Source organism: Microcaecilia unicolor, chromosome 2 (genome assembly GCF_901765095.1).
Source record: "Microcaecilia unicolor chromosome 2, aMicUni1.1, whole genome shotgun sequence".
Taxonomy (NCBI): domain Eukaryota; kingdom Metazoa; phylum Chordata; class Amphibia; order Gymnophiona; family Siphonopidae; genus Microcaecilia; species Microcaecilia unicolor.
The window spans coordinates 281,542,867-281,566,803 of record NC_044032.1 but is presented as its reverse complement, the minus strand read 5'-3'; the positions used below and the strand labels follow the sequence as shown (position 1 = coordinate 281,566,803).

The 23,937-nt window shown below is 39.9% G+C and overlaps 1 protein-coding gene across 1 annotated transcript in view; it reads right to left on the bottom strand.

Moving 5' to 3' along the window:
- Positions 1-23,937, bottom strand: part of FOCAD (focadhesin) — a 438,419-nt gene that overhangs the window by 215,492 nt on the left and 198,990 nt on the right. Inside the window, 4 exon segments of the mRNA XM_030194211.1 lie at positions 6,087-6,208; positions 7,053-7,241; positions 11,179-11,317; positions 21,057-21,140. Of these exon segments, the coding sequence (XP_030050071.1) occupies positions 6,087-6,208; positions 7,053-7,241; positions 11,179-11,317; positions 21,057-21,140 (534 nt within the window).

Sequence of the window (23,937 nt, the reverse complement as noted above, 5' to 3'; positions counted from 1 at the left end):
ACAATAAGTGTACATTTCTGATCAGACACATGGTGAAGACAGTTGAAAAGTTGCAGATTTCTGTAAGTAGAGTAGCTTGATTATTATATTAGTCCCCTTGGATATATAAAAATAGATAAATAGACAGACTTGTTTATTAGACTAATTCAGTATATTCTTAACTAGCCTTTGAAATCTCTGGTCCCTTCATTAGATTCTATACAAACCCAATAAAAAATGCATAGCTCTCAAAAGCTAATTAAGTCACAAATTTACTGAGTCAAAACTTGTTTGTTGATTTTTACTTTTACCCATGTAGAAATCTAGACAAATATGGGGCTATCCATGCGTGGTTCCTGGTCAAGAAATGGGAGTCTCTCATAGGTGTCCTCGGTTTGCCAGTGAAAGCCTTCACATGTTAAGAGATCCTGCTGTGGTTTTGCTCACTAATGCTTGCCTGCATGCCTCTAGCAGTGGCCTTTGAAATCAAGGCCCTTTGATGTCCATTAGAAACAGTATATTTAATCCTACTGGTGCCTATGGCACTATAATTCTGGTACATGGAAGGCCATGGGTTGGTTGTAGGCAGATACAGTATTAAAAACACCAGGCACAGTTCTCACAACTAAGTATTCATTTCAGAGCTTTCAGATTCTGTTTAATGTATGTTTATCTTTCAAAGCATTTTTGCATGACTACAGCACTGGTTTTTAAGAACCTTAATTCAATTAGTTGGCTTTTTTGACCACGGATGCCATTTGTGATAGTAAAGGAGGAGAAATAGAAAACGACAACTGGTTTTTTTTCTAGCTTTTAACTTTTTCTTTAGATTCATTTTCCAGCTGTTAGAGCTCAGCTCCACACTCATTAAAATGTATCTATGTGAAGTGGGGCCAATGTTAAGCATATTTAAAATGTAAAGTGAGAAGCATGTTTTTTAAAGTTGTATATACAAGGGAAGCCCTTTTCTGTGTAAAGAGATGGCAATGAAATTTAGCTTTCCCAGAACTTTGTTACAGTTGTAACAGAATCAGAGATATTTTAACTGAAATATTAAGTTGTCCACAGAAATAGTAACATAGTAGATGACGGCAGAAAAAGACCTGCATGGTCCATCCAGTCTGCCCAACAAGATAAACTCATATGTGCTACTTTTTGTGTATACCTTACCTTGATTTGTATCTGTCATTTTCAGGGCACAGACCGTAGAAGTCTGCCCAGCACTAGCCCCGATAAAATATAAAGCTCTTAAATAAAACTTGAATTAAAAAATCATTCTTTAAAAAATAAAACACAAAGGAACAGAGCGATGGCTTCTCTCCTTACTCTCACAGATATGAAAGTGAAACCTGCCATATTGAATGGCAAACTGCTTTATATGAAGGCTGTGAGGATCAGAGGTGACTTTTATTCACATTATCTGTTGAACCGTTAGCATAGGGGATATGTTATTCTGGATGTCCATGGTTTTCAGATGTGTGGGTAACATCATAAAGTGGCTTTGTTTGTTGATGATATCTAGTTGTATGTGGGGCAGCAGGACCTTTCTCTCCCAATTATTCTACAATATGTGCAAGTGGCAGGGTTGAAAGCAAACTTAGGCAAGACAGAGTTAATGGGAATTACCATGGAGACACCAGAAGAGGAGAGGTTGTACCAGAGCTTCCCTTTCCATTGAACCCCATCCCATATTCATTACTTAGGGATCCAGGTTTCACGGGATATTACCAAGTTATAGTCTCTTAACTATCAGTGACATACCAAGGGCGGGGCGGTGGGGGCGGGCCTCCCCGGGTGCCCGCTGCAGGGGGGGTGCAGGGAGCATCTTGCGGCTGTCGACTCTGCCGGTTCTCTGCTCCCTCTGTTCTTTCCTGTTCCGGGGCAGAGGGAGCAGGGAACCAGAGGCGCCAACAGCCTTGCAGCTGCTACCAGAACCCCAGGAGGTAAGAGCAATGTCGGGGAGAGGTTTGGAGGTGATACACCCGGGGGGGGGGGGGGGGGGGGGGGGGAAGCACCTCGGGAGGTGCACAGTGGCAATCTGCCCCGGGTAGTAACTGACCAAGAAACACCACTGTTAACTATGGCCCGTTGCTCCGTACATTACAGAAGGACTTGCTTAAATACGGTTCCTTGTGGCTTTCATGGTGGGGGAGGAAAGTTATGCTTATGACGAATGCTCCGCCTAGACTGATATTTTTATTTCATACCTTACCATTTGAGGTACCGGGAAGGGGGGGGCTTGACACTGTTAAAAAGTGAGTGGATGAGTTTTATTTGGGGGAGGGGGGGAAGCCCCTTGATTGGCTTGACACCTTTTATGGAGAGAAGTCCAAGAGAGGAGGAGGGTTACAAATTTAACCTGGTATTATTGGGCTGTTCAGCTCTGTCAATTGCTGGAGTGGGGGGTGGGATACACTTGGAGCAAGCCCATTTTGCATTGTTTCCTCTTATAAATTTATTATGTTTGTCTAGGATACCGAGGGAATATTCTGACCAGATTCAGAATCCATTAATGACTCATCTTTTAGGGGTTTAGGGAAAAGTGAAGGAGTACCTGGGTATCTAGGGGAGGAGTTCCTCTTTGTCTTCCATGCAGTATGAACCAGGGTTTCAAGCAGGGAGGGAGAGTGGGGTGTTTTCCAGATGGGAGGTGGGGGAGGGGGGCTTGGTTAACTTTAGGAAACTTTTAAATGTGGGAGAGTTTATTAGTTTTGAGGAGCTACGGGACAGTTATCATTTAGATGGGAGAGATTTGTTTCCTTATTTTAAAGTTAAACATTATATGATAGTCCAGAGGTGGCATAAGAATGATCCGGATGGCACTGAACATTTTGAAAATTTATGGAAGGGCCTTGGGGAAACTGAGGGGCCCTATTTTCCTCCTTTATAGGTTTGTGAAGGAGGGGGTTAGTAAAAGTAGATACATGTCTCAATGGGAGGTTGACTTGGGGATAGAACATTTATCCACGAAATGGAAAAGGTTATTGGTTATGTTCCCCTCTGTCAATACAGATCATTGTTGGAGATGTCCAACAGTTAAGGGGACCTCCTGATCGGAAGTGATGGATCATCTCACACGGGGACTGGGTAAACGATTTCTTTTGGACCTGGGAACCTGTTTATTTGGACTTCATAATCATAGGGGAGAGCGTTGGCAGACTCGATTTAAACACTTCTGTTTAGTGGCAGCCAAATGTGAGATTGCTGCTCATTGGAAGAAAACCTTGGGACCTACCATTGTGGGGCACTGCAGAGTACCAGTGTGTCCCTCGATTGTATTAGTTCAGGAGAGGATGGGGGAAGGAGGATTGGGAGGGGGGACTGTTTAGGGGGGGTTGAGGGGTGAATCATTGATGGGTTGTATACCTAAGACAACAAAGAGTACTGATGAGTTCCACACAGTCTCACAAAACAACCAAAAAAACAACCAAAATGTCCAGAATGACCAAAGTTTATTCTTCAAAAGAACTGCTGACAGAACAACCCAACACAGGCCGTGTTTCGACAAACACAGTCGTTGTCAGGGGTATCTATCAAATCAGAATACAAATATGTTGTCTTTTTGGAATTGCCATAACATTCTTACGATGGCGCAGCATGGCCAAGTGCACCACAGGAAAACACTTGTTTATAACCAGCTGTTATATGAGGTTCGTAGTTAAATGCCAAAGTTTTTTTTAATTGAAATTTTTAATTGCATTACATTCCAAAATACAAAAAGGAAAATACATCATAACAAAGGAATAATCGATACAATCCTTAAAGAAAACAAAATTTAAACAAGATTGGTGAAACTAGTCCTTGTCAAGGGGGACTTTAAGACAATAAACATGCAATATATTTAGGAAATCTTGATTTACCAAATCTACTTCTAAGCGGTCCTGTTTCAATATTGGCCTATATATTTACCCCTATGCAAAAAAGAAAGCTATAAGGCAACCTTATCCAACATGTCAAAGTTTTATCTGGCAACAGATTTGTAAATAAAGCTGTTTCATCGCAATTGTATACTTGTTCATCTGTGTAGTCTTCATTTTCAAGAAGTTTCTTAAGCTCACTTGGAAATGCACTGACAACAACTGAATCTGCGGATCAATTTTCCAAAGATACTGAAACCTGAGAAATTCCATGGCGCTTTTTAAACCTATACAGTTATCCTCTCCTAGCTGAAAATGTTTCTTCGCCAATTAAGTTTCCTAATTTTTCTGCTTGCGCTTGAAGAATTGGCCCACTAAGTGGAGTCCCTTTCTCTTGCTCCTGAGCAACCCACAAGTGCAATGCCTTTTCTATTTGAGGATTTATTGCACAACGTCCTCATTTTTGTTCAAGTCCTTGACATGTATCAGTGTTTTTAGTAAAGTCTCGCTTCATTCCCAAGGCGACCCCAAAGAAGAGATTCAGAAATATTTAAATATTTTGAAATCTTTGCCTAGGATTCCCCATTGAGTGCTCCGTCCACAGCCACTAACTTTTCTTCTACAATATAGCTTCGCTTGTGTTTATTTCCTTCCATTATACTGTTCGTACAACTGTACAAACAGCTAACTGTACTGTATTTTGAAAACGATTGATGGCACTAAAATTTATGGTACTGCAACCTAAAACTCCATGCTGAACACACTGTACACATACTGTACTGTAGATTACTGTACTACTGAACAGTACAAGTACAGTTCATACTGTAGATTTGCTGTGATGGTAACAGCAGCAAACTCCAAAGTGTGACCAAGCCCCACAGGAAATGAGTACTGCACAAGGTCCTACGAATTAACTTCTCCCTCCGCTCCACAGAAGGCAAAGGTCAGACGCACATATCCAAGTCCCTCCCCCTGCAATGCAGAACAGGAAACCCCCACACAGCAATCACCTCCCTGTGAAGCCCCACTCAATCTCACTGCATGCTGTTCCTGCTCGTGGGACAAAAACTGTAGGCATCGTTCAAGCAACTTACAGGACAATACTGTATAAGGTAAGACAACCCCCGAGGCAGGCAGGAGGCAGCTGAAAAACATGGTCTTGTGAGTGTGTTTTAGTTATTTTTGCAAGATAATTTCGGAGGTAGATTCGCTTATATGCACATCAAATAGTACATGGTTTGCCCCCCATCTACAGCGTACTATCGGTATCTACCACATGTATTTTATCTGGAGTAATTTATTACATCTTCTCTCCTTGCCCATTAGCCTATATAGGAAAGACAACATTCATTGAAGACATGTTTAATTAAACATAATATTTGCATTCTTAAGAGGCCAATGGATGCCCTGCTGGTATCTCATTGTATTCAATTTCAGCACATTTTTAGAGACTTATGAGCCACAGTGATTGAACTACCTGTGCTTTCTCAAAGGAGAGACTTTAATGCTCTCCTACTGTAGCATAAGCAACATCTAAACTATAAATACAAAGTGATACCTACAGGTTTAACTGCAGAAAATTAATGACAGGCGTATTAATGCATCTGACGTCATTTGAGTGATATTCTTGATTCTTTGATCTCTACAAGCTCTCGACACAGGCATTCATTTGCTGAAAGTCTGGCGTGGGAGTTTGGATTGATGCGATGAGTGCGCTGCATTAAACAATACAGCAAAATACTTCCTTATACATTGAATGGACACATATTAGTAGCTGAATTATGGTTGGGGTTAATGATTATACTGTCAGCCAAATTAGCTATGTTTTGATATAGCCTTTGTGATTCCTATGATACCCCATCAATTTTATTTCACACACACTTTTAAGAAAAATTAAAAAACAAAACCTGAAAGAATAAATTCATTGTTGAAAGAAAATTTTGAAATGTATTTATCATACACATTTACTTTCACCTCTTTATGACTGATTGCTCACTAACTCGGTGATGGGTATAGTCACTTTACCTTGCTTTACATGAAGCTGTTAAGAAATACCAGGATGTGGTCTCTCACAATCAGCTTTGCTCTTGTTAATGTGCTGCACCAAAAACATGAGAGGCCAAAGACAGGCAGCAGTTCTTTGTGGCTGAATGTATCTATCTGCACAAACTGCTTTAATATAAGCAACAAAATGCAAACAACCACCCTTCCCTTCAATTCTCAATAAGACTAGATAATTTTAGCACATACCTCATGTATGAGTGCTGTCAGCATCTGTTGATAGCTACGTCCCCTACTAGCAAGAAAGCGATTTATTGGTCTGCCATCTCTGTCTGTCTGGATTGGCAGGTCGTAGCACATCAGCATACCAGCTGTCCAACAAATACATGACAAACGTTAAAGACAGGAAAAAGAAGCTCATATAGCAACTAGCAAATATTTCCAAATACAGTGCAGCCTGCTGAAAAGCGGCCTGGGTACCTATGGTGGCTACCAAGATGCCTCACTACTGTTCTCTTTACTCACTGCCACTTGCAAGTGGCATTCTGATTTTCTCAAAAAACATCTGGTCAATATTCAGCCCCAGATATTCAATGCCAGTCCATGTATGGGCACTGGTGTTAAATATCCAGGGCAAATTATATATGTGCTGGCCACCAGCACTTATACGGGTCACAGCCAATATTCAAATGGGCCCCAGCTGAATATTAGCCAGGACCCACGTAAGGGATGCAGGTGCCCTCACTACCTCCAATTCTCTCTATCTCCCCTGCAATCCCAATCCCCTCTACCTCCCACCTCTGACATCATGACAGCCTGACCAAGCACCTACCCCATCAGGCTTCCTTTGTAGATTCCTGGTGATCTAGTGGGTTCTACGGGCAGTGGCGATGCCCACTCGCTTCTCCCATCACAGCTCCTATAACATCACTCCTGCCTGTAGGACCCAAATAAACACCAGGAACAACAAGGGAGGTCCGGGGAGTTCTACAGGGGTGGGGGTAAGGGGTGGGCTGGATCGGGCTTCATGGTATCAAGGGTGGAAAGGAAGCAAAATCGGGATCGTGGGAGAGGGAGGGGGCACCAGTAAACCTTAAAGCCATTACCCGGAAGTTAACCAGGCACTGGCCAATATATAAACCAGTACCTCGTTAGCTCAGCAGCTAAAGTTAGGACAGCTTTTTTCTGTATTTGCTATTGAATCAGGAAAGTTACCTGCCAGCCCAGGCTTCAAGCCTGGCTGCTTGTTCCTCTCATACATCTTCAGCATAAAGTTTGGAACTCCGGCTACAGTCTTCCCTTGATCTGAACGCGTGGCGCCTCCTCTCAGTGCAGAATGATACACTCCACGGGGCATGACAGCCATCTCCTGCAGTACAAGTGAGGCCGCAAACTCTTTGAATGCTGAAAGAAGAGAAGACGATGCTGAGTGACTTCAGTGACTCAGGGCAGTTGCACAATGCAGCACAAGGCAAATAGCTTTACTTGCCAAAGACTTCATTGCCCATTATAAAAATGATGAGTAAGAAGGATATTCAACTCTCAATGCCAAGAAAGTTATACCTGCTAGCCTTTAAGACACACCAAGTAACTGAAGTCACATGCTGGGAGTCAGCAAACAAACAGCTCTAACAGTTCTCTCTTGCCTTTGCTTTTATCATTAATTACTATGCAAATGACATCAAACTGGACAAAGAAAGGTATAAAAATCCAGTAATCTCGCTGTTGCTAAATTACATGCTTCTGGGAGCAACTGGTCTAGGAACTGATGAGAGGAGGAGCCATTTTGGATCTGGCCCCTGGTGGTGTTTAGGGCATAGTGCAAGACATGGCAGTGTTGGGTCCCCTGGGAAACAGTGATAACATGATCAAGTTCCCGCAAAGAAAATCTACTGTAGCTGCATTTAATTTTCGAATGGGTGACCATAATAAAAATGAGGAAAATGGTTGAAAAGAAAAGGATCAACTGCTAAGGTTAGGACACTAAATCAGTCATGGACGTTATTCAAAAATACCCCAGACCAGATGCATTCCATGTATTTGCAAAGGTGGAAAGAAGGGAAAATGACAGCCAGCATGTTTAAAAGGTGAAGTAAAATAGGCTATTACAGCCAAAAGATTGTCCTTCAAAGATTGGAAATAAGGCTCAAATGACGAAAATAAGAAGCAACATAAGCAGTGGCAAGTCAGATGCAAAGCATTAATAAAGAAGGCTAAAAGAGAATATGAAGAGAAACTTGCTGCAGAGGCTAAAACTCACAGTAACAACTTTTTCAGGTACATCAGAAGCAGAAAGCCTGCAAGGGAATCCGTGGGACTGTTAGATCAGGCAGCAAAAGGGGAACTCAAGTAGGACAAGGCCATAGCAGAGAAACTGAATGAATTCTTTGCTTAGCTCTTTACGAAAGAAGATGTAAGATCTGCCTGTAGCGGAAATGGTTCTCAAGGGTGATGATGCATAAGAACTGAAAGAAATATCGATGAAAAAAGATGTACTAAACCAAATTGAGAAATTAGAGAGTAGTAAATCACCTGGACCAGATGGCATACATCCAAAGGTATTCAAAGAACTTAAGCATGAAATTTCTGATCTGATGTTAATAATATGTAACCTATCTTTAAAATCACCCATAGTACTTGAAGATTGGAGGGTGGCCAACGTGACGCCGATTTTCAAAAAGGGTTCCAAGGGTGATCCGGGAAATTACAGACCAGTAAGTCAGCCCTGGGTTTGGCCTCGATCTCCAACGTAAATGGAATGGCCCCCACCACTCTCCTCAAAAAACTCACAAAAGAGATCTCCTCTGGGAGGACTGCCTCCATTCTTTTGGTGGGGAGGGGTCTAAAGGGAGGCTAAGGATTTCTCCTCCAAGAAGTCCTCCTGCTCCACCTCAGATCACCAGGAGCTGTCTGACTCCAGCTCAGCACACTATTTCTCATGGGATGCCAGAGTTTACACCTGCCTCAGTCTACTGGACACCTAGCTAGGTTCTAGGCAACAATGCCAAGGAGCAGGTCCTCCCCTGGACTCTGAGTTCACTTCCTCCCTTGATAGGAAAGGAGCACCACATTGGTTGGTGCTGGAACCAAAGCCCATCAGGGTACCACCATGAACAAATGACCAGCAGGAAGAGCATCATGGGTTGGAGTGGCATCATAATTAGTGCTGGTGCCCTCAAAGCCTCAGCATCGCACTGAACAAGGATGTATCCCAGCTCCTCCTGTAACCTGATCATCGGTAAAGGCATGGCCAGAGCCACTGTTGGTACAACGGCTTCCTGTGAAGATGATGGAAACAAATCAGAGGCAGGGTTCCGACTTCGTGGAGATTGGTGCACTGGAACAATTCCCATGGAGGGGGAGCAGTCCTCACAGCGCCAACACTTCTCCAGTAACGGCAACGCCAGTATCCCAGTGCTCCTGGCACCTTGTCTCGAAAAGGACTGATGCTTCTTTGCCTTCACTCAATACACAAACTTACGATCCATTGGCACTGATGAGAACAAAGTGGAATCACTGTGGGTTCTCAGTGTCAAGTCCAAAAATGATCAGCCCGAGCAGGAACTACCGATGCCCCATATCGATGTCGGTGCATATCCAGCTTCCTATGCAACTCCTGATGCCATCTGATTTGATGCCTCCGATACTAATGCTGATGGAATGGAAAATGAGGAGTTCACGATAGGGCAGGTGATCGGGGCCGAGGCTTGGAAGACACCAGTTCTGAGCGTCAGTCACAGACATAGTTCTTCCACACCTCAAACATTTTTTGAAATCGTGGAAGGTTTCTGGGACATCGGGAAAACTGCCAAAGCAAAATCAAATGATTCAAATGTAAAGGAAAAAGGGGAAAAAATAAAACAACCCACAAATATATAGAGCTAAATGGAATTTAATATCATAAACAACAAAAAAGAAAAATTCCAGAGATACCGGGAAAGTCCCAACTTTCGACTGCTTCCAAGAAACATGCAGGGCTTCTTTTATCTCAGGAGGAAAAAGCCTCAGAACCCTCAAAACTGTGTGCATTGTGCTGAAATCACTGACTTGAAGATTTATGGGTGTTTGAATAGTTTGAAGATTTATGTACACTGCCTTGCACTAAGACTATTGTTCACTTGCATATGTTGTATTTTGTTGGAAGAATTGAAATTGAACTTAAACTAAATTTAAACTGAACTTAAGGTGGGTTTTTTTTTAGCCAAGGAGGTTATCCTATCCGTTTGTCCCAAGGGCTACACATCTAAAGCTCTGGGAGTGTTCTGAAGCTTTTTCCTCCTTAATTAAAAGAAGATCTGCATGTTTGTTGGAAGCAGTCGAAAGTTAGGACTGTTCCAATGCCTTTGGAATTTTTTTTGTTGTTATTTGTGATTTTATAAAAATACTCCCCCCCTTCCTTTTTAGATACCGTAGTAGTTTTTTTTTTTTTTTTTTTTTTGGGGGGGGGGGGGGGGGTAGGTGACTGGAGGCTCAGGCCTAAGTGGGCTGCGAGTCATGAAAAATAAAGGAAACTTAAGTGCTGCTAAATCTAGACATTAAACAAGAATGGTGGAAAATGTAAATAAAACAAAAAAATAAGTGTATCGTTACTCATAAACAGAAGAAGGCAGCAAAAATTATCAGAGAAAAACCACACAACAGAAACATGGGGTAACATCTAATCAACTCCGCCGAAAAGATCAAAATGAGAGTCCCGCGTGACTACACCAGGCAAGAAGGCACCCGCACATGCATGGTAGGGCTTGTCAAAGGCTTCAGGAATATTCTGTATGCTGGGCAGTATCCGACCTGGGGCTCCTTCGGTGATGTCACTCAACTATGTCCTGCTTGTTCTCAGAGAAAGTATGAACAAGGAGTAATATAACAGCATACTGAAGAGGACCTTTGTTTTCAGTATGACCGAGCCATCTCCTCAGCTGTGTGTATTTCTCTGCTATTGATTTCAACTTCCTTACTGAGCAGCCACAGTAGAATTCAGAATATTTCACTTTGTTCCACTAGAATTCAGGAACATTCTATATCTGTAGCCTACACTACAACAAATTTTAAATGGAAATTTTGCCTTTAAAAAGTTCTGCAATCAGAGACCAAGTTCTTTAATCTAAATTATCACAATACAATTCACAATAACTGGAACAATTAAAAATAGAGTAATCAACAGAATTCCTATGGTGAAGTGTAACCAAAATACAGTCTTGTGAACTGATTACTCTGTTTTTATAGGCAATAATGATATCATTACAAGGAGGTGGGCAGTATTTCTGTCCTTCTTCCCACATATATCAGAGCAAAGCATCTAATGATCAAATACTTGTAGTCTAACTTTTGCAATTGAGCTTACCAGGTAAGACAGCAGGGGCTGTGAGCATCATGAGTTTCATATATGAGGAACCTGGTACAGAAAGATCTACTTCTTTCTCTTTCTCTTCCTCGTCCTCTGCCATGTCATCCTCTTCTGGTGGAGGCACTTCGGGTCTTGCCTGTAGTATAAAATAGCCAGGAGTAAGAAATTTAAAAAAAATGAAAAAAGTTGAACACAACTTATTTAATTTTAGAAAAAAGGCAGTACAGTACAGTCTCAGTTATCCAACTTTTGCTAATCCGACCATCCAGCACATCTAACAGACCCCCCAGTGATGTCATTGTGTTGCCATTAAGAAGTGCACAGGTTCTCTTCCTGTTTTCCGGCTTCACATACTGCTGGTTAGTGTTAATAAACAATACTGTATTTTAAATGCAGATACCCTATGCCTGTTCTTTAAGCATAAAGTATGTTTTCCGTGCATTTTTAAGGGGTTACCATCGTTTACCAGTATTATCTGATTTTTCACTTATTAGACAACAGCTCGTACTGTACATGAATTTCATGTCAAAAACAACTGGATATTTTCAGTGGTGGAGTTCTTCCTGAAGTTGTGCTCAGAACACTATCACAAATGGGTTTTTTTGTTTTATTTTAAAGAGGATAGTAACCCATGGCGCCGTACTCTGTCACATCTAGCTCACCAGCACCCTTCTATTTTAGTCTTTTGGCTGCAGCCAACCTAAGGAATCAAGAGCAACCATGCAGACATAGATAGCTGTAGGTGCATGCAAGAGGCAAAACTGGTTGCCCAGGATTTTCATTGTCACTCTATCCATTGCCAGACAGAAAGACACTGGAGATAGACTCAAGTGAGGAAGGACTCAGAACATGTTTTTTTGTCATCAATCCAGAACCTACAGGGTGGTTTTCTCACAAATGTTTCCAGTTCCATGCAAAAACCCCAGAAGTAGGCCAATCCCCAGAGCCTCAACATATAGAAAAGCCAATTTTAGATTTGACAGGAACTGGCAACATTTTAGGGAAAGTAAAGCCTAATCCAAAAGGATGGGTTCCATCTTAACTATGGTGAAATCAGGCAGTTAGCATGACCATTTAACAAGCTGAAAAGTGCATACTTATTTTGACAAAATGGCACATTTCCCCCTAATCCATTTGCAGACTCAGGCACATCTGCATGAAGGCCTCTGTGATGAGAGAGGCCTGTGTTTAAGAGTCTGATGTGAATATTTATTTATTTTATTTGTTACATTTGTATCCCACATTTTCCCACCTATTTGCAGGTTCAATGTGGCTTAAATAGTACCGGAGAGGCGTTAGCCGACTTCGGTATTAACAGATACAAAGTGATGTTATGGTAAAATAAGGTTCACGTGGAACAGGTGCATAGGGAATCGTAGAGCGGAAGAGTTATGTTATGCCATTACGTGCTTTGGTTTCGTTGTGTTGTAGAGTTCAGGCATTTAGTTGGTTTGGTAGGGTATGCCTTTTTAAACAGGTTAGTTTTTAGTGATTTCCGGAAGTTTAGGTGGTCATACGTTGTTTTCACGGCTTTTAGAACTGCATTCCACAGTTGTGTGCTCAAGTAGGAAAAACTGGATGCATAAGTTGATTTGTATTTAAGTCCTTCGAAGCTTGGGTAGTGGAGATTTAGGTATGTTTGTGTTGATTCAGATGTGTTTCTGGTTGGTAGGTCTATGAGGTCTGTCATGTATCCTGGGGCTTCGCCGTAGATAATTTTGTGAACCATAGTGCAGACTTTGAAGGCAATACGTTCTTTGATTGGGAGCCAGTGCAGTTTTTCACGTAGGGGTTTTGCGCTTTCAAATCGCGTTTTGCCAAATATAAGCCTGGCTGCCGTGTTTTGAGCGGTCTGAAGTTTTTTAAAGATCTGTTCTTTGCATCCCGCATAGATTCCATTGCAGTAATCTACGTGGCTTAGTACAATTGATTGTATCAAGTTGCGAAATGTTTCTCTTGGGAAGAATGGTTGCACACGTTTGAGTTTCCACATAGAGTGGAACATTTTCTTAGCTGTGGATTTCACTTGGCTCTCTAGTGTAAGGTTACGGTCCAATGTAACGCCGAGGATTTTCAAGCTGTCTGAAATAGGGAGGGTGTAATCTGGTGTGCTTATACTTGTGGGGTTTTCTGCATTGTATTGGGATGAGAGGATGAGACAGTGTGTTTTTTCTGTATTGAGTTTTAGTTGGAATGCATCTGCCCATGAATCCATGATGTTCAAGCTGAGCTTGATTTTGTTGGTGATTTCTGTCAGTTCATATTTCTAAGGAATGTATATAGTGACATCGTCTGTATACATGAAAGGGTTAAGGCCTTGGTTGGATAAGGACTTAGCTAGTGGGGTCATCATTAGGTTGAAGAGAATCGGTGATAGTGGTGATCCTTGAGGTACTCCACAGTCTGCTTTCCACTGTGATGATGTTTGAATTTTACTTCACTTGGTATGTTCTATTGGTTAGGAAACCCTTGATCCAACTAAGTATGTTTCCGCCAATCCCGAAGTAATCTAGTAGTCTTAGTAGTATGTTATGGTTTACCATGTCGAATGCACTAGACATGTCGAATTGGAGAAGGAGTATGCTTTTACCTGTTGCTATTTCCTTCTTGAATTTGGCTAGGAATATCTAACAGAGGAATGATATGTGGTGAAGGTCTTGAAATATTGAGTTGTCCGTGGTTTGGGTGGGTATTTGGTGTGATTTGGAAGGGTCCGGATATAAATTTAGGATGTGCGCACTTGTTTCCCCTTATACTCTTCCACCCCCCTTCTCCCACTTCCCTTTCCCCTTACACCTTCCCCCTCTACAATCTTCACTCAGTTACACTCACTCCCTTTCCCTTCCCTCTTCCCCAAACGTTTTACTCTTTTGTCAGGGTCCTGCTTCAGGCTTCATGCAGCTACAGCTATGGCACAGCTCCTCATTGTTCACCGTGGTTGGAACACTGACAGGCTGCCTCCTCAGGTGCTAAGAGGCTTAGGTTCCCCATAGCATCTCTCTCCATTCCTGAGTCTGGCAGATCACTTATTCTTTGCAATTCTTTTCCCCTGGTGGTAGAACTAACCTCCCCACCACCACATCAATCATTTCCAATTGCTGTGCTTCTTTATACATAGGTTTGTTTGTGTACTAATGGGCAGACTAAAATATCCTGATAGGGGTTATGGCAAGGGCTTAAATTATCAAATTCTACTAAGCAGGTTGTGAATACAAACAAAAAATTACTTTGAATTGTCTGTATACAAATACCAGAAGTCTGAAAAATAAGAATATACATTTAAAATGCATGGCAAATAAATGAAGAAAAACATGAGGCCCAGTGGAAGGAAAATAACCAACAGCGCACAGTGAACTGGGATAAAAATTATAATGAAGTGACAGGGCAGAACAAACTGGTGAAGAGGTAACATATGTTAAGGATAGCAGAGTCAAGCAGGTTAAAGGAAAAAAAAGGCACTATGGAATCTTTATGGAAAGTAATTCTATGAGTGAAGGAGTACAAAGTAGAACACTAGGGGTACACTGCTATCTTCCTGGCTAGGATAAGGAAAAAGTAGAATACTTAAACTACCTACCTAGCTCTACTACTCAATAAAAGAGCTCTCCTTTTTCATGGTCCCTTCAATATTCTCATTTGATTGTTGACTTGAAGGAGCATTACATAATTTGTTTCCTTTAGTTTTCACTATCTGTGCTATGACACTGTATATACACTCCTTTTATACTGTTAAATTGATGACTGCCATAATGTTGAAATGCAAATTAATAAAAGGAAAGCAAATAAAATTGACAACATAATATTAATATGAAATTTCAATTATCCTTTTTTTTTTTTTTTTATCAGATCAATGTCTCATCAGGGCATGCTAAGGAGGTAAGGTTTCTAGATGCCATAAATGACTGCAAAGTGAATAGCTGGTTATAGAACCATCAACAGAGGGAACTACTTTAAATCTAGTGGTGGGGCCACTTAACAATAGTGATCATAGTGTAATCAAATTTGACACAATCATTGATGGAAGAACATTAAGGAACATAACCGAAATAGCAATTAACTTTAAAAAGGGATGTTATAATAAAATCAGTAAATTAATTAGACAGAACATAAACAAGTAAACATTTACACAATTTAAAAATTTCATCTTTGAAGCCTGGACCAAATGTATTCCATCTTTTATAAAAGTGAAAGGGGATGGGATTTGATATACCGCCTTTCTATGGTTACAATAAAAGCAGTTTACATATTATATGCAGGTACTTCTTTTATACCTGGGGCAATAGAGGGTTAAATTACTTGCCCAGAGTCACAAGGAGCTGCAGTGGGAATCTAACTTGGTTCCCCTGGTTCCCAGGCTGCTGCACTAACCATTAGGCTACGCCTCCACTCCAAAGGGAAAAGGTCCAAACATGGTTACATTTTTTTATGCATTTACATTCATTTGGTTACACGTTTTCCCCTGTAAACTGAAGCTAAGTACATATGAAGAAATTTAAAATCTAATCATATCAGGGGCGGTGAAAGAAACTATTAAAACCAAGAGGACATCTTTAAATGATAGAAAAGCAGATCTAAATGAGGAAAATAGGAAAGTATAAGAAGTAGCAAATTAGATATAAAGCATCAATAAAGCAGGCCAAAAGAGAATTTGAAACCTTTTTCAGGTACATTCAGGGGCCCTTTTACAAAGGCGCGTAAGGTCTGTGTTTCGCTACTTGTGTCATCAGGGGCCAGACTGAAAGTGAATTGAAAATCTTTATCAGACACTATCCCAAGCTGTACATACCAAACTAAAATGATAATAGTGATTAACAATATAGGATTTAAATATCAACAACCTATTCACATCCTTCCACAACATTAAAATATATGTAATTAACCACCTGAGAATGAGCTGAAAATCTTTCTTAGACGTTATCCCAAACTGGATAAATCTGGCAGGACTCTTGCATAATGGTGCTTGTCTCACTACACACCAAGACATGTGCATTAAAGTCTACCCATCGTTTTATTAACCTGAGGAAAATCACATGCTTTAAACAGCGGGCTTCTTTGGGAAGGTGATGAGTCTTCTTTACAGTCATTTATTACATATCTAAATGGATGTGATAATATTTCATTTATGTCACATAAAGGTGGACATGAAGTTAATTTTTTTAGATGTCCATATTCAATATGTAAATGGTGAATTTATTACACAAGCATATCGTAAAGAAACAGATAGGAACACTATATTATATTACCACATTCACCAGCCTACTAAGTTAAAAGATAGTATCCCTATAGGATAATTCTTGCGCATTTGCAGATTATGAACAACAAATGTTCACTCGACAAGCGGGGGAGATGGAACAAAGATTTAAGAAAGAAGATATCTAGCAAAAATAGTGCATAAAGCCTATAAAAGGGCTCATAATGCACCCCAACCACCGAGGTGATTGTGCTTGCTAATGCAGCCCAACATCTTCAAAAGGTTCTCCACCGTTTTAAAAAAAAAGAAAAAGGTGCAAGCAATTAAAAAAATAGCAGAAGGAGCAATACAAGGGAAACTAAAGGAACACCCACTCGAAAAGTAAATCCTGCTTTTGTAGGGCTAGTGCTAACACATTCAGTGAGCATCTAATTGCAACATCAGTGATGGGTTTTAAAATGGATAAGAGAATCAGATGTTGGCTTTTTTTTCTTTTACATTATAAAGCACAATAATTACACTACCCACTCCTCCTCTTCAAATATCTGAGGGCTCTACTTGATACCAGCAGTCTGCCACAGATCACTGCTGAGAAGCACATTAAAGAAATTAAAAGTCATGGAACGTCATGTCCCTATTTTATATGTGTATTCAAGTTTTTTCTTAAATGTGTTGTCCCCTAAACCAGTGGTTCCAAACCTGGTCCTGGAGGCACCCCAGCCAGTCAGGTTTTCAGGATACCCACAATGAATATTCATGAGAGATTTGCATGCACTACCTCCACTGCATGCAAATTTCTCTCATGAATATTCAATATGGGTATCCTGAAAACTTGGCTGGCTGAGGTGCCTGCAAGACCAGGTCTGGGAACCACTGCCTTAAACTAATCATCCTTTATTATTCTTATACAGTGATACCTCAGTTTTCGTCGATAATCCATCCTAAAACAATCGGTGAAATCAGAAACAGACGAAACCCGAGGCAATTATTTCCTGAGCAGGAGAACACGTGGGTCGCCCTTTGTTTTCGCAAAATTAGCAGCAAGGTCACGTGGGCACGCCGGTGAAATCCGAGGCAACCGATGAAATCCGAGACAAATTTTTCGCAGAAAAAAATCGACAAAAACCGAAACCGACGATTACCAAAGTCAACGAAAACCGAGGTATTACTGTATTTGTATCCTGCCTTTACCCCTTGACTTTGTTAGGTGTCAAGTAATTCTCTATGAATAAGGCCAAGTAGCTCAAGGTCTTCTATTTTATACAACATGCATCGTGTGTGTGTGTATGTGTGCGAGCGCGCACATTCCTTAAATAGCAAAGGTTAAATACATAGAAACAGAAAGGAGATACACTCGGGAGTAATCTAATGAAATACTTTTTACAGAAAAGATGGTAGATGCGTAGCCTGGTAAAGGTGGTGGAGACAAGGACTATCTGAATTCAAGAAAGCAAGGGACAAGCACATATGATCTCTAAGAGAGAGGAAGGGATAATAGATGGTATAGCTGGATAGGCCATGTGGTCTTTATTTGTCATCATTCTCCGATTCTCAGTTTCTCTTTCTAGAAGAGCTTCAGGCATAAAAATAAGTTAACACACAGTTATTAAAAATGGAGATATAAATTTTTTTTTCCAAACACATTACCTTGTTATTTAAAAACACACACTATCAGGCAACAGTTTCTGTTAAGAGGAATGCTACTGCACTCTGAGTAGGGTTTCACTCTGTTGCATAATGTGCTGTGCTATTCAGATACCATTAATGGACCGTTTGGTTACACGGTTTGCATAAAACCATTTAACCTATTAATACAGTCATGGAAACAAAGTTGACATAACCAACTAATGCAAACATTTTTATTCAAGGAGCCTATAAATCTCAACAGAACATGGATGATGAAATCTGTCAACAATTTGTCACCCCCCACCATATTTTCATTCTGAAGGAAACTATCCCAGAAACACTTGTATACATTAACACATCTTGGGGGGGGGGGGGGGGGGGGGGGGGGGGAGGGAGGGCATCTCCATTCTCCGAAGCAAAACGGATGACAGATGTGATATTATTCACAAATAGACGTTAAAAGCCAAAATAACTATTTTCTAATGCATGGCCACACAAAATAACCTGTGCAAGTCTCTAGGTTAGCAGTATTGGGCCTCTTGGGATCACACTGCTCTCGAAAAAGCTGGTAAATATCTACAGTCACTGCATATTAATAACAGGTTTCCTGCATCTGATGACTATCATTCTAGGATGTTCATGTTTCTTTTCATATCAAGATCATTTCTGCTTTTCCTCTCCATTTACACTGTTTAGGATTATAGCCAGCAATCCTCACATATCACATCTGTAGTTTGGAGATAAAAAAGCCAAGACCATCTACCTCATGCTAATTTTGAGAGCCTCACAATCTGATATTGTACTTCTCTAAGGCCATCTATTAAACAATACAGTATCACAAAAGATTTCATGCAAAATAAGTGTTCTTTGAAAATTTATTTCCAGAACCAGTTTCAAGACTATACACATTCTGTTTTACCCATCAACTTGAATGGAATCATTTCTGAATTTTCAGAGTTTTGCCCTGTCTTTTTTATTATTATTATTTATAAAGTTCAAAAAGATTTTTAACATCAACGGAAGTGAAGCAAGAAATAAAAAATGATCACAATAAGACATTTACAGAATAAAAAAAAACAGAAGCCAAATCAAAATTCATCCACAAAATAAGGGGAAGCTCCAATCAGAGTAAGTTAACTAAAGGAAATAAGTCCCATGGTTTAACCTGCAGCCAATTTAACAACATTCTAAACTGTGGCGACAAACCAAGAATTTTCAAAATCCTTAGTTCTCAAAAAAAAAAAAAAAAAACAACAGAGTAATTTAGGATCCAAAATTTTAAAAAATATGATTACCCTCAAAAATAACTGAAGAATTACAAGGAAATTTTAACAAAAAGCTAGTGCCTAGGACAAGTGTCCTCAGTTTGAAAGCCAAGAGCTCCTGTCTCCTCTTTTCCATTGCTTTAGATAAGTCAAGAAATACATGAATCACTGATGCCAACAAAAGCTCATGCATATATCTGAAGTATAAACTCAGTATAAGGTTATGGTTCTTCTTTAGAACAAAAGTAGCCACCAGCGTCAACCTTTGTCTAATACCTTCAAGAGAGGACTCTAAAAAATTGGTCAGTTCCAAAGATCTATGTTCCATCTCTTGATCCAGACTGTGCTGATTTTCTCAGTATAGCTAGATATTGAGTTCTCACCAGTGTATTCATTCACTATATAGTATATTAAGAATAACTGAAGAATTTAGGAGGTAGGAAAAAAAGATGTTTAGATCTGAATGGAGCAGTACAGTAGAACTTGAACAAGGCTTGTCCATTTAAGTAGGCAAAAGGGCAGATTAAGAACTTGGGCAAGTGCATTCAAAGAGCATTACATTATTGTTGTTCTCACCGTGCTTGAGAAGATGGAGCACATAACCAGCAAGTTGGTTACCTATTAAGTTTAGAAATCTGTTCAAACGTCTTATAGGATCCCTATATTTTGTTAAGTACTTTCTATTAGCTATACCTTTAAAACTACTGAAAGATCACAACACCAATTAAAAATTCAGTTGGCAAAAGAAATCAGCTTGGTAAGCAGACCCCATAGGATAAGGCACTGTAGGGGTGTTTCCCTGGATCTCACATTTGCTGGTCTGAGGCCTGGTTAGGGCATGAACTATCTTTTATGACCATCTTTTATAAATATAAAATGGATTCTACAGTTCTTCCTGGCAGCATTGTGCTGGCTGCCATCTTTAAAGGACATGCTGTTTACTTGCTCAGGACCTCCAGTTTATCTTCTGGGAAGCTGTGTAGGAGAGACAGCTTCACAAAGACAGTGTCTACAGTATCTTGTGTGAAACTGTGGAGAAGAGTTTTGCACTGCAGGACTTGAATGTAACCCGCACTGATGGTTCTGCCTTAAGCGGACATAAAAGAAAAGCAACCTTGAACCATCTATGATATAATTGGCTATGGAAGTAAAAAATTCCACATTAAATTACATTTCTCTCTCCTACTAATCAGCAGGATCCAGTTTTTTTTCCTAAATGGTTAAATATACTTTCACTTACATTGACCAAAAAAAGATCTACAGAAGACCAAAAAGTTCATTAACATTTTTTCTGTTAGGTAAAAGGGCACTAAATTAGTATCCCAAAAGCTATTCTCTTCACACCCAGGATGAGGACTTTGACTTTATACTCTAAAATAATAAAATCAAACAAGTCTACTTTGTCATGCTAATGACTCTTAATAGACATCGATATCACTAGATACCAATAAATATCAACTAACATATAACCTGGTTTTTGTGTTCAGAGATTTGTAACTCATGTGAGAAGTACTTCCTACCCAAAAAAGGTTGATAAAGCCTTCTGGTCAACTTCTATAATGGGTGTGTAATAGCATCATGGAAGATCATAACATCTCTCCATTATCTGCCAGATTTTTGAATCCTCAATGAGCAATGCAGACTAAGTGGGCTCTTAAAGAGATAAACAAAGCATACCATAGCCATTTATTAATTAAAATGGCTAGCTGTCTTAATATTTTACATAGACAATGTATCAAAAATTCCAGTTTATGAATCCAAGAAGTCTAATAAAAAATGAAAAAAATTCTTACCTGTTCAGGAAGATGAAGAATTGTATGTTCTTCAGAGTTAAATTTACAAAGAGCTTGATATGCTGTGGTTGCTACAAGCTGATCCTACATTAAGCCAACAAGAGCAAATACACATGATAAGTAACATACATAAATGAAAAATAAGAACATTTAAATCTTATGACCCTCCACTACATTTCAGGGTTCACAATTGAAGATGAATCATACACTCAAAGCAGACAAAAAAAAAAACTTTTTCTTAAAAAGGAGTAATAATATAAAACAACCCAACATGAGCCAATCCAATTTGCAAAACCTGTAGAACAAAGGGGTATGACGATAAATTTACAAAGCCATATTAGTAACTTACATATTATATAGAGAGATTACAATATAAATATTACAATAATCTATAAACTTTGTAATTTTAGAATTCAAATCTAAAGCAAATAATATGTATCCCAGTCTACTACATATGTATGAAACTGAACTTGTGCAAATATATATTAAAAAAAAAATCTCAGGGAGAAGGGAGAAATACTTGACTGACCTGAGCACCTAGAGCTACCTCCCAATGTATTAAGGACATCATCAGAATACCAAGGAACCCTTTCAAATTTTGAGCTGACTGTGGGGTGGTGAGAAAAGGGAGTTACCTGCTTGACTTGTGCACCAGGAGCTGGAGAGAAGTGTTTCCCTAGGCAATGGAGTACCCAGTGTCATCAGAGCACTGAGGTACCCTTTAAAATCTTAAGGGGGGAATTCATAAAACAGCAGTAAAAGATCACCTTTTACTGCATGCACCTTGATTTCCCACAAGATTCAGAAAGCTGCGGGATCTCAGTCTCGCAGGTTGTTGAATCCTGTTTTAAAGAAATAGCACTGCTTGCGAGTCTCCTTGCAAGAGGAATTATTCCAAAGGCCTGGGAGCATCAGGTTGCCAAGCTGCAGCCCGATGCTTCTGGGCTGGCACAGCAGGGTCCCTCTCCCCCTCAGCTTAAGCCTAACCCCCACAAAATGGTAGCTCCCTCACCCACTATTCAACCCCAAGGTTGAAGCGCCCATTCCCCCTACTGTCCAGACCCCCCCCCCCCCCCCCCCAAGATGCAAGCACCCACTCCCCCAGGCCTGTGGAATGGGCTATCAGAAGAATTACACTTGATGAATAAATCATAGTCATTACTAGAATATTTACTAGAACAGGTTATATTTGTGCTGCTAGATTTATGTTAGTTCAGATTTTAAATTGTCTTTGTATTGAAAGTATTATTTTATGAATGTTTTATAGCCCAGTACCCTGTTTCCAACAGTAGCCAATCCAGGTCACTAGTAGCTGGCAGAAACCCAAATAGTAGCAACATTCCATGCTACTAATCCCATGGCAAGCAGTGGCTTTCCTATGTCTGTCTCCATAACAGACTATGGACTTTTCCTCCAGGAACTTTTCTAAACTTTTTTTAAACTTCTTCTCAAATCTCTTTCTATAACTGAGCTTGCAAAACTTTTAAATATCACAGTTTCATAGGAGTACAAAAAACTCATGGAAAAAGCCTCAGAACCCTTCCTCCACTTCTATATGATAGAAGAAAGTATGGTAGAAATATATCAGGTAGATTTACTTCATCGGAATAAAAAACCCCTTGAGAATTCAATTATTAAATCTCCAATGAAACCAGTTTCCATGGATCCAATTAAAGGTGTGACATTATAATAAAGTTCAAACTCAACTTAGCTTGAACATTCATGCAATTCACCTCCCAAAGAGGTTGCAACATGGAGCGGTAAAGAGATCTTATTTAACATCCATTTCCTAATAATTCCTAGTATCCTGTTTGCTTGTTTGGCAGCTGCCGCACACTGGGCAGGAGATTTCAATGTATTGGACCTTAGCATCAGGTAACTATGATTCAGATTACTCTTCTCAATATGCATCACTTTGCATTTGTCCACATTAAATTTCATCTGCCATTTAGATGCCCAGTCTTCCTGTTTCCTTAGGTCTTCTTGCAATTTTTCACAGTCCGCTTGTGTTGTTAACAGCCTTGAATAGTTTTGTGTCATCTGCAAATTTCATCACCTCATTCGTCGTTCTGATTTCCAGATCATTTATAAATACGTTAAATAGCACCAGTCCCAATACAAATTCCTGCAGCATTCCACTATTCACCACCCTCCATTGAGAGAAATGGCCATTTAACCCTACCCTCTGTTTTCTGTTGAATAACCAATTCCTAATACACAACAGAACACTGTAATCTATCCTATGACTCTTTAATTTTCTCATGAGTCTCTCATCAAATCAAATTCAATCAATTCTTGAATAACGCTAATATCCCCTTTCCAGGGTTCAGTGCGGTTTACATTATAGATGAGACAAAAGTCGATAATGTTAGTGTGAGGTATGATAACAATTAGAGACCACTGGTGTAATGCATGAGACCAAAAACATTATAGGAAAGGATAATGGATGATACTAGGAGGCAGAAGTCAATGGACTGTTATGAAGCAGTCTTTGGGAAGAGAAAGGTTTTTAGCCTCTTCCTGAAGCTAATGTAGCTGTTTTCTGTCCTGGTGGTAATATGTCAAGAGTTCTATATTTTAACTCCAAGTACAGGGAATAGAGAGATGAACATCTTCTGATTTCGAACTGTCTTTTGAAACAGTGACACTAGCATCAATTGTTCTTTCAGTCTGTTAGACCGGACCATGAGGAACTTTGTCAAAAGCTTTTTGAAAAAGTCTAGATACACTACATCAACTGGCTCACCTTTATTCACATATTTATTCACGTCTTCAAAGAAAAGAAGCAAACTGGTAAGGCAAGATTTCCTTTGGCTGAAACCATGACGACTCTGTCCCATTAAACCATGTTTATTTATGTGTTCTGTCATTTTATTGTTTA